We start from the raw sequence: 12,566 nt of genomic DNA, 5'->3' as shown, positions 1-12,566 counted from the left end.
ATATGGATTCAAAGATCCATATAAAAATAGACAAATGGCAATTTTAAATGTATGAGTGAATCCTCAAAATTATTGCTCAGAGTGTGTACAGAAAAAAAGGAGATATGTTTCATGCACACTGAGCTTTTTACACTGTTAAAGACTTGGATTCCCATCCTAAACATAGACAAAGTTTCAAAAACTAATGTTGGACGTTTGATGGAGTATTTCTGTGTCAAAAATACTCCTTCCGGTTTCTCACAAGTTTCGGAGAGTTTTTTTCGATTATGGTTCGGCTTGATGCCGATAGAGCGGAAGGTCCTTGTATGGGCCGTACGGGCTCTTCTCCCGGAAGGGTGCACGCGCGCGTGAGCGAGTGGATCTCAAGCTGCAGATCCCCTTGTCTACTTGACTTCACGAAATCAACAATGTTACCAAAGAAGTGTGTTTTTGACGGAGCGGTCCCAACGATAAAGGTTCGGTCCTGCTTTGGAAACAGGCGGTGAGTAAAACTGCTTCAAATGTCTATGTTGTTGGCTGTAAGTAAAATTAGTAAATAACACGATCGTGTAACGTTACAGATAATTTATCAATGGAGCATGCGATCTATGGTGTGTGTTTAAATACTATATTTGTTTAGCTGACCAACATAGGTGTCAGTTTGTTTATTGTAAAACCACCCAAACATAAACCTAGCGTTCTCACAAAGCGTGCTTCGTCATTCAAATGTGCTAACGGTTACGCCATTGTTGTTCTCTGTATAACGTTACACTAGTCTGACGTGCAAAACCGTTTTGCTTGCTACTGCTAAGGTTTAGTCGCATACAATAGTCCATAAACCGAATCATGTCCTCATACACTGCGAGTAAACACACACAAATGTTGACAGGCCACTAAATACAGTACATACCACAGAGACGGACGTCCTGATGTTGTTGCTTCTCCTGTTCAATTTATTTCAGCCTCCTGATTCTGGATCATATCTGCATTAGTCTGATTGATAGCCATGGTATATTAGAGTAAAGTTTTCTTCTCCACGCTTGAGGACGTCACCGCGTTGTGCGCGCTCGTCATTCGTTAGCTCCGCCCACACGATACACCTCCAGCCGCTCGTTTTTTTTCCGGAAAGACTCGGTACAGCCTATATTTCTTTTATAAATATAATAAAACTAAAGACTTTTCGGAGATATGAAGGATGCGATACTACTCTATAGGTACTCAAGACTGACATGAGATTGACATGAGACTGAGTGTTTCACCCCCCCTTTAACAAAAAATGATCCTTGCATTGCAGAGGTGTTACAGAAGATGCATCTGAATTGGTAAATCACAAATGCATAAATAATGTTTTTTTCTCTTCTTTTTAAATATTGAATGTTTGTATAAAAGCAATATCATGTTTGCAGTGATGCTCAAATTTGTGAAAACAGCTCTCTTGCTCGTGATATTGCTTAATTATCACCAATCTCTTACAAATCTAGATCTCATACAAGTACTTTTTTGCAAAACATCCAATCACATTAATGTTAAACCAATAAATCAGAAAATTCACTGGCAGTTGTGGTCTTGACTTAGCCTAGAAATCTAGACGCACCCTAGCGGCAGCAAATCTAATTTGCCGCGAGTGTCGTCTAGCAACTCTCAATAAACTTCTGAGCTGTAAACGCCAAACTCTGGTCGCGCCAATCACATCGTGTATCAGAATGTTAAGTCGTGACGTAAGGAACGCCGTTTCTGGGTCCAAGCCTCAACTCGTTTACCTTGAGAATGCCATTGACGCCCGTTTATTAACGCTATTTGTTCATATTAAACATCAAACATTTAAAAAAGTTAAACATTTTAAATACTTACAGTCTACACAACATTCTCTATGATCACAGCGTTACAGACATTAATATTTTAACGATTTATAAAAGATGAATCACTGTCTGGCCATCTGGAATTTTGGTATGGAGAAAAAGGTTATTATTAATTTTTTTTGTAGTATTACACAACACTGTGTGTGTATATTAGCACCGTTTGTAGTTTTTCTTGTGGTATAAGATAGAGCGTTTGGACCCGGAAGTGCTGCCGCGTGACGTCAGCCTTAACAATCGGATAGAGTCGGTGGGCGGGGCTTAATATAATGACGGCCGAGTTGCGTTTGCGTGCTTTTAGTAAACACAGAAACTGGCCAACGGCAGTCTTTCGAATCAGCTTTGACCGCGACCTGGAGTTAAGCTTTTCTCTGAGAAAAGAACAAAGAATGGCACTGAAGTCATTTTTAAGAAGGGAAGATGTGTTCTGAGTTTTGCAGACCGAAAATGTTGAAAGGTTAATCTGTCAATGAGCTCTGCTTCACCTTCGTTGCTCTGGTTGGTTGCAGAGATATCCAAATGCGTGCAGAGGGAGTTTGAAAGACAACCGTTTATCCCGCCCCTCGGATTGAGCTCTGTCAATGGTGAGTTTCCAGACCAAACATCTTGTGGGTGTGGCTTGTCAGGCTAGTCTTGACTGGTCTTGAAACAAAATCCTGAGTCCTCTAAGTCTAAGACAGACAAGACCTTAAAAAAATGCTCTTAAAGGAAGTGTATGTGGCCAAAACTGGTACTTTCAAATGACTGTAGAGTGGTGTATCCCCTTTCCCCCTCCCCCTGACTCGAGGTTGTCAGATAGGCTGCAGGATCAGCAGGAGCGTTTGTATCTGCAGCTGTGGTAACTAGAGCAGATCTGGCAACCCGGATGCCCAAACACTACTGACTTCGTGATTGGTAGATCGGTGGAGGGCGGAGCTTCAGGCCAAAACACAACATGTTAACATCAACATCAGTTGAGGGCTACAACAACAACTTTTAAATGACAATGTTCTGGCCGGACTACTGTTGTCAGTGATATAAGTATTTGAAATTAACATGATTTCTTAATGTCTAGTGACATGAGGGCCATTTTATGATTAATTGAAATACATTTCTCACATACAGTTCCTTTAAGACTAGTCACAAGCTATTTTCGATCAAAGGAATATTAGCTACCTAGAGAAATATTATTGTCCAGCAACAGTGGAGAGACTCTTTGGAGAAAATTGTGTCAAGACTGTACCTCAGCTTCTGTGATTTTATACACATGGCCTTAGAACCAAATATCATCATCAAATATCATGAAATAGCCTTTGGCCCAAATAGTTATCAGTGGGCAGTTCTTACCTCCAATCCAGAATGCCTCCGATATGTACCAGACTCTTGTGAATGAGTAATACGTTTTTATTGTAAGTGCTTTAACACAGGTTTACAAAAACCTATATTTGCATTTTTTTTTATTCATTCAGTCAACACAGAATAGCTTTTTGTAGAAATATTTATTGCAGAGGAGGTATTTTTATGTACATGCTATCACAATATTACACAATATAAATCTACCAAATATCTCCATATGTGTATGCTATAAGCTTGTCATAGAGCATTTAATATAACAAGCACATAATACAGTGGGTAGGGTACAGTTTCACTCACTATACAACTTTTAACAGTCCAAAAAAGATCAAAGATTATTTTTAAGTTCTATCAAGGGCAGTGAAACATCAGTCTTACTAATTTCTCATTATCATGCAGAAGCAACGAGAGTTAGAGCTAAGACAATACCGCGTTAAGTAGTAGGAGTGTTCCCCCAACACGTGACAGTGGTGGGACACGCGCGGGGCCCAAGTAAACGAGCGAAATAACCAAAATCAATTCATAAATAGATAAATAATCACTTTTGTAAACTCCAAAAACTGAACTAAACATTGCACTAAGACAATGTAATAGGCAAGGTTACCATTAACATTAACAGGTCATGAGTTGAGTGCTTACATCATACTACATAGAAATCAACCGAGGACCTGCAGATGAGTAAAACTTGTAAACTAGAGGGATGCACTACGATACAACAACCATTCCCAGAAACATTCTCTATGTAACAAAGTTGGTCAATTTTACACATCCATCTAGGCATACATTAAGAACAGACTCTGGAGAGTGTATTGTTCTAACCAGAGTATGAGATGACTAGAGAGTTTAGGAGCAGTAGGTTTCTGAAAGTTCCCTTTAGTGTACCTAGAAATCCACAAGGACATATCCTGATGAGGATAGCAGGAATCCTGGGTTCTGAATTAGAATTAGATTACAGAATTTGGGGAAGGTGGTGATTCTCTCTTGATTGCTGCTTTAGTCAATAAAATACCACCGGGGTCATTTCTACTCCACAGTACAGTTTTTATAAAATATTTAACTCACAATGTTTAAAGATGGAAATAATATAAGATGCACTCTTCAATAGAACCTTAAATGGTTCCAAACCCTTTAGGAGTTCCAATCATTTTATGAATTTAGTTTTTATTGATTTTTAATTTTAATTAAACAGCTCGCAATTGAAATAATGGTAACACTTTACAATACAGGTGCACTATATGCATTAATTCATGCTTAATTAATGCACAGATAATCATGAATTAACGTATTACTAATGGTGAACTAACCCATTTATTAATGATTACTGCATCAGCAACTAATGAAGATTCTACATGATTAATAGATTAAGTAATCATTAAATTGTTTAGTTAAATGTGTCATAATGTATTAATTCCTAAATAACATATTATATTAACTATTAATTTAAATTAACGTGTTAATTACCACAACGGTTCAAAACCATGCATTTCAACTTCCAGTTGTCTGCTTTAATTAATCATTAGCTAATGATTTATAAAGGTATCATTATGTTATGACTTTACTTGTTGGGGCACATGACTATTAACTAATTGATTAAGTAATATGTAATTGTGGTTATGGGTTTTTAATTAATTTTGAATTAGTTAATAGTCATGTGCCCCAACAAGTAAAGTCATAACATAATGATACCTTTATAAATCATTAGCTAATGATTAATTAAAGCAGACAACTGGAAGTTGAAATGCATGGCTTTGACCCTCTTGTGGTAATTAACACATTAATTTGCATTATTAGTTAATATAATATGTTATTAAGGAATTAATACATTATGACACATTTAACTAATAACAATTTAATGATTACTTAATCTATTAATCATGTAGAATCTTCATTAGTTGCTGATGCAGTAATTATTAATAAATGGGTTAGTTCACCATTAGTAATACATTAAATCATGATTATCTGTGCATTAATTAAAGGAACACTCCACTTTTTTTGAAAATAGGCTCATTTTCCATGTCGCTTAGAGTTAAACAGTTAAGTTTTACCGTTTTTGAATCCATTCCGCCGATCTCTGTATCTGGCGGTAGCACTTTTAGCATAGCTTAGCATACATCATTGAATCATATAGGTCCATTAGCATCAGTGATCAAAAAAATGACCAAAGACTTTCAATATTTTTCCTATTTAAAACTTGACTCTTCTATAGTTACATCGTGTACTAAGACCAACGAAAAATGAAAAATTTCTATTTTTTTAGACCGTTATAGCTAGGAACTACTTTCTCATTCCGGCGTAGGAACTTTGCGGCCGTCGTGGGTGCAGCAGCGCAATGATATAACACAGCGCCTAATAGACAAACTTCTGTCAATAAAACCAGCGTGATGATCTGCTTGCTTCAGAGAGCGTGCGTTGTAACCATGGAGACGTTTGTGAGAGACGATTCAAAAGATATTTACTTGGTGCAGATCCCGAACCGTATCTATTTGAACCGGAATAACAGTTACACTGAAGATGAGCTTTTGATATGTGAAAGACAAAGTCTGGCTGAAAGACTGGCAGAAGGGACGAGGAAAGCAGATTCAAACTGATAAGTCAGAGAAGAGTCAAAATTCTAGGAAAAATGGTCTGACATGGATTCGGTCCATGATTTTGACTAACATAATATGTGAATGAAATATTCTAAGACTGCTTATTATGAAGACAGAGAGAGTGTGCGCTCTCTGTTGTTTCTCTCTGTCACTCAGTTTACATGCGCCCATGTCATCTCACTCATAAATCACAAAAATATGATCAAATAAGGCTTTGACGGGACAAACATTTTTTGGTGGCCAAATAATTTTCAATGCATGAGACACGCTCCGAAGCCTTGGAACAGAACTTAATATCACTAACGTAGTATTTTGTACCATAGAAACTGTAGATAAACAATACCGGCAAGTAAACATTCTATTAATCAAACTATACACTACCTCACCAGAATGCTAAAAATAAAACTACTAATGTTATATACTGTATAAACCAAAGGGGGGCGCAAAACCCCCATGCTAAGTGATTTCATTCACAGGTTAGCTTAAGACAACAGCAGTTTCAATCTGTTTTTTCAAGCTAAAAAAATAATAATATTGTTACACTTACAGCCAAGGGGGTGATACACTTCGCCCTGTCTGGCCATATCCTTTAGATTCCATACCGTGGTAACACTATGCATGTTTTCCAAATAGTCATCTGGAGCCAAATGCTTTGAGCAAACACGCAGTTTCTTGTTTGAATCTTCCAGTGTTTTAATATCTATGGTTCAGAGCAGTCAACCACTGATTCTTTCGTTACTTGATTTTCGTTGGTATTCTGTGAAACATGATGGTTTAGTATACACCTTCGACTCACTATCACAGCTCTTTACGACACACAGAACCATATCGCACAGTAAATCCACTACATAATTTGCCGGCTGCAATGACACAAACTTAGTGCAACGACACAAACTTAGTGCCGGTCGTATTGGAAGTTACCTATCTGAGGACTACTTTCGTAATATCACTGCGCTGCTGAACCCATGGTACAACTGCAAAGTTCCATAATTCTTACTCAGGAATGAGAAAATAGGCCCAATCTATATCGGTATAAAAATCGAAACTTTTAATTTTCCGTTAGTCTTAGTACACAATGTAACTACAGATTAGTCAAGTTTTAATTAGGACAAATAATTTCTTTGAAAAAATAAAGTCTTTGGTCATTTTTGAGAGCGATGCTAATTGACCTATATGATTCAATGATGTATGCTAAGCTATGCTAAAAGTGCAACCGCCAGATACAGAGATCGGCTGAATGGTTTCAAAAACGGTAAAACTCAACTGTTTAAGGGTGCTTTCACACCTGCCTCATTTAGTTCAGTTGAATCGTACTAGAGTTCATTTCCCTCTTTGGTGTGGTTCGTTTGGTCAGGTCTGAAAGCAGCAATCGCACTTGGGTGCGCACCAAACAAGAGTACCGAGACCTCCTTGAAGAGGTGATCTTGGTACGATTTCAAACGAACTCTGGAGCGGTTCGTTTGTGGTGAGAACGTGATCCGACCTCGAACAGAACCAACTGTAAAAGTAATGATCATTTTTGGACTGAACCAGCTGCCGTAGTTAGCTGTGCTGACATTGTGTGCATGATATTATTACCTGATAGATCGTTGGCAATTTTTTCGGAAGATGTCTGCAGTGCATTAGAACGTTGTTTTCACGTCGCATCCGCGCTTCATTATAGAAAGGTATTTGCATACTGTGGTAAATACACACAGTGTAGTAGATTATGGCCAGGGACAAAACTGGCCCGCGCAGTCGTCTCTCCATAGTGTTCTTATAGTTTGCTGGCTTTGCCTCTTCTGTTGGAATTTTCCCACACCAAAAATTCTGACCAATCGAAAGCAGTTTAGGAAATACGCCATGGCCAATGAGTGATGTGGATGTTGTCACGTGCCTGCGTTTTGGTTCGTTTCAACTGGTTCGGACCAAAGCAATCAGTGTGGTGTGAAAAGGAACAAAAAAAGCTGAAAAATGCAACAATGTATAATTGTTTGCCCTTGGTTCGGACCAAATGAACCGAACTAGAGATGTGAAAGCACCCTAACTCTAAGGGACTTGGAAAATGAGCCTATTTTAAAAAACAGTGGAGTGTTCCTTTAAGCATGAATTAATGCATATTAGTGCACCCGTTTACATTTACATTTATGCATTTGGCAGACGCTTTTATCCAAAGCGACTTACATTGCATTCAAGGTACACATTTTACATTTTGTCAATTCTTGCTTTCCCTGGGAATCGAACCCATGACGAACCCATGACCGTTTAAACATGAAAGTATTATGCAATTATTTAATGCATTTCTCCTTATATAGATTTTTTTTGGCATTAAGAGTTCTTTAAAACTTGTGTCAAGAAACCCATTAAAAATTATTTTTTTCTAAGAGTGTGGTTCTCTTTTAATAAAGTATCACAAATAAATTAACATTTAGAATTTTTTTTAATGACCATGTCTAAAATTAAAAACAAGCTATTTATTAAAAATGTTCCAGGTTGTTCATTTTTGTTCCAAAAAGTCGTTTAAAGGTCCTCACTGTCACATACTGTATTTAGTATTTATTTTTTCTTTAAATTAATATCTGTCCTGCTTGTTTTTGTTCTACTGATGGTATAAATCATGTTCAAGCGTACTACAGAACAGGAATGACCTAATGTGTAAATATCGCATGGGAAGTTATCCAGAGATCATTGGTAAATATACCCCACTTAGAGAGATGGGAGTGTGACATCATTTGATTCTTTCCCAGAATGTCAAGAACTATATATTTAGGTACATTTTTTTTCACCTCTTTGGTTCATATAACATATATACATGGTATAACCTTTTCTTCTGTATTCTTGCTAATTCATAGTGCGCACATACAAAACACAAGAATCTGTCAATACATTTAAAAAACATTTAGTTATACGATTGGGTCAAAACCGTTTGCAATTGCAACATTTATATGAATATTTCATTACTAGGCATCGTACTGTACAGCAGTTCATGCCGCATGTGTTGTGATACCGTTACTTTGACATCATTACAGATTACCAATGACCATGAACTGAGAAGCCATACAAGATATGTTAACATTCCAACAAGAATTTAGAAAGATTGTTGAATTCACATCAGTGGTCTCTGGGGATGTTTCGAAATGTACTTCTAAGAAATTTCCTTAAAAAAGCAAGATTTTTTTTTTTGTAAACTGATGTAATCATCAAAAAAAATGTTAAAGATACCAGATACATGTTAAAGAAATTGAGGCTTGGATCAGAATTTGATGAGATCTATTTTGTACATTATCATGAGTGTTCTTATCGTAAAAGGAAAGACAGCGCAGAAAGCGTAATGATTGTGCCCTACGCTGAGAGAAACGATATCTATGGTCCCATGAACTGAGTAGTGGACTTTTTTTCCCCCTAGCATACCCCATTCAAAAAGCATTTACAATTTTGCAACATTGCTAATATATAAACTAAACGTCATTTCTTTTCAAAAATAAGATGCTGATTTTTATCAAGTGTTTCAATAAATATTTCTAACATGGGCTATGACAAAGGTTTCACATCTCCCAATACAAAGTAAGACTGGTACAGGACTATTTAAATAGGCACATTAAGGAGAATATATCAGCAAATTTGGAAGCATTGGAAATGTGTTTTTATTTTAATTTTTTACTAGCTTTCTTTCTAGTCAAGAAAACTAAAACAAGTGTTGCAGATGTGCACATATGATCTCACTGCAGAACGGCATAAAACAGCAAGGCCAAAAAGACAAACAAGGGAAAATATGAATGGAGTTATGTCCAGTTTACATCTGTCTTTCTAAGTATGTTCTTTACTAAAGTGCTACAGTCTAATTTTCTAGCAGCCATATGAATTCGGCTCACTGTACAAATGTAGTGTTTCTAGTATGCTGTTGTGGTTTGAGTTCTTAGATTTATTGGATTTTACCGCTATCTTTGGCAAAAAATCATTTTTACTCAAACCAAACGATAATGTATGAAACAAATCAAAACAAGGAAATGAATTAGGCTTGCTCCTTGACACTTCATGCATGGTCCACACCTCCTATGTAACAGGTACAATCTTTTGTGGAAGCCATAGTCAAGGAGAGGCTACAGATGCAGCTGTTATGAGAGTTCAAATGTTAATGAGTATACACGTGGTGAGTATAGGCATCTTGTTTACATTGCACATAAAGAGTTGCATAATTGTAAACTACCGTTTCTATTTAAAGGTTCAACCAATACTTTAGAATCTGGAATGCCAGGTGAGTTGTTGCATTTTTGTACCATTTTTTTTTTCTTCCGTTTTTCTTCCAAAAAACACAAAGGGAAAACAAAAGGTTGTAGAGAAAGGCAGCTTGTGCGACTTGTTGATTTTCTTCTCTTCAAATCACCAAAAATTCTATTAAAGTTTATATTCCATGGTGTATTTATGAAAGAAAAAGCACATATAATGAAAACTAACTAATGGTTCACTCGGGTAAAGTGTCATGCCTTTTTTGTTGCTGCTTGGTCATCAAAGTCCCATGGACAGACATCTGCCATCTTAACACCACTAGTAACTCTGCCTTTGGAATTTGAACTTTTCCCTTTGCCAGTAGATGAACTGGTGCTCCTGTGGACTTCTTTACTAGTTGCTGCATCTTCAAAATCCCAAGGGCATACATCAGCTTGCTTGCCTTTTGCTAATGCAACATTTGGGCTTTTTTGTTTTTCAATTGAGACAATTTCCTGACTACTCTCAGCATCCCATGGACAAACCTCAGCCATTTTAGACTGGCTAACAGGTCTTTCTTTCGTCTTGCCAGAGGTGAACTTGTCTTTTGTGTTTGATTTCTTTTTGTCATCATCTGGATCCTTTGTGTTCTCTCGTTCCATCTCTAATATTCTGACAGGGGAAGTTCCCTTTTTTATAGCATGGGTCTCCTTTATTTTAGAAACCTGAGAGGAACAAGGGGTCTTTTCAGAGATTGGACCCGAGACAGTCTCAAAGTCCCATGGACACACGTCTGCTTTAGAGGGCGGCAGCAGTGAACTCCCTGTGGATTTAGTAGGCTCGGAGAGAACACTCTTTACTTTGCCCTCTGTAGGTGTATTACCCTTGCCCTTGACTTCAGTAGGTGAGGAGCTTATTTTACCTTTGATCTCAGTTGGTGTGGTGCCCTTTTTTGGTCTGCTCTGATCAGGGGAGCAAGCTGAGTCCTTTGGCTTGCTTGATGCTTCCTCAAAGTCCCATGGACAGACCTCGGCTTTTTGAACCTTGGCGACCTCTCCGGATACCTGGGGTTGGGACATGGCAGTCTTACTACTGGAGTGATGTTTTGGCCCCATTGCCTGACTATGGTCATCATTTCCTTCCTCCCACGGACATATGTCTGTTCTATCTGCAGCTTTCTGGTTTGGATGCCTGATCACAGAGGGTGACTGCTCGGTGCCTTTCTGCTTTTGCTGTTGTGACTTTGTCGTTTTGTTGCTACTTCCATGGACTGTGGTGGTCTGCTCAGGGGCAATAGACACATGTTTCTGCACCTTGTTTTCGGAGGGGGTCGGCAAGTCCTCCACTTCCCAAGGGCACACATCTGAAAGGTCATACAGATCTTTCCCCTTAGCTGTTTCTGAGCAAATGGAGGGCTGGCTTCCGCTCATCTGTGGCTTCATTATACCGGTTTTGGCAGCTGTCTGCTTGTACTCCACTGATTGACTGACAATCATCTTTGGATAACCCTCCATTTCTTCAGCTTCAGCTGAGGACTTGGCATCCTTGTTCTTTTGATTAGCTTTCTTTGTCGCATCCTCCACTGGTTGGGCCTTTCCTGTTAGACCAAGAGTTTTCTCTTTGGCACTGGCAATAACGCTTAGAGATTTCTGCAGCATGGATGTTCTAGGGTGAATAGGTTTCTTATCCGCTGTCAGGTTGTGAGCGCTAGCTGACTTGCACACCAAGGGAACTGACTCTGTTGACTCGCTGGCTGCATCAATCTTCTCAGAGGACTTTTTGACCAGCTTCTTTCCCATTAGGGTTTCAAGGAGGGAGCCTTCTGTGGTTGCAACTTCCATCTTGTCAGTTGCCGAACTGCTGGAATCCTCACTGTGGTCTCGAACATGGTCATAACTGCTGTGGGACTTTTTAAGGGAGAAAACTTTGCTCTTCAAGGATTCATCTTTGGCAGGCTTAACAGAGTGTGAGGGGTCAAATGGGTTCTTTCTCAGGACACAGATGCTGTTGCGGTTACTCCCATGTTCACCCAGGTCCTTGTCCTCACGGCTACACTGGCGACCCATTGACTCTGGAATCTCAGTGATGCGGCGCATGAGAGATCGGCCTAGGCCCTTTTTGGAGCTGCGCTTCTTCTGCAGGTGAGGATTGTTGGCCAGCATCTTTTTCCTTTTATAAATCTCCAGTTGGGAGTAGAGTTTCTTCAGCTCTTCCTGTGGATTTGAAGACAAAACGAGCCATTAACTCACAACATATGTCTACATGTAGAAATGTAAGAATGAAATGATTCTAGTTACACTGAAGCAGACGCTCTATTGCACAGAAAACATGCAGAACTATTCATTATATGCAACTACAGACAGTGCCTCGAAGACGTTAGACCAAACCAACATGCTGTTTTACAGTAATTAGAGACAGGACAGTCTGGGACGGTGTCAAATATGAACATTTCGTGTTTTATTGTTAGGTCTGAAACAGCCTCTGAAGAACTTTTAGTTAAGCATTTAATTCAGCTGTGTCAAAGTCAATCAACAAATATTGTACTAAGAGTAGAAATTTATCTAAGCAAAGTGCCAAAATTTAGGTCTTCAGTGAGAGACTTCTTCAGCTCTAACAAACAAACAAA

General features: G+C 38.4%; 1 protein-coding gene across 2 annotated transcripts in view; it reads right to left on the bottom strand.

The window, feature by feature from the left end:
• Positions 1 to 5,286: 5,286 nt before the first annotated feature.
• The window catches only part of gpr158a (G protein-coupled receptor 158a), a 191,960-nt gene continuing 184,680 nt past the window's right edge, over positions 5,287 to 12,566 (bottom strand). For both annotated transcript variants that reach the window (XM_067434785.1, XM_067434786.1), the window contains one exon: positions 5,287 to 12,153. In XM_067434785.1, coding sequence (XP_067290886.1) covers positions 10,213 to 12,153 — 1,941 coding nt within the window. In that variant the 3' untranslated portion in view covers positions 5,287 to 10,212. The remainder of the gene's footprint in view (positions 12,154 to 12,566) is intronic.

This window comes from Pseudorasbora parva, chromosome 24, assembly GCF_024679245.1.
Source record: "Pseudorasbora parva isolate DD20220531a chromosome 24, ASM2467924v1, whole genome shotgun sequence".
Classification (NCBI taxonomy): Eukaryota; Metazoa; Chordata; class Actinopteri; order Cypriniformes; family Gobionidae; genus Pseudorasbora; species Pseudorasbora parva.
Note: the sequence above shows the minus strand (reverse complement) of the source record. Positions and strands in the feature narration are given on the sequence as shown.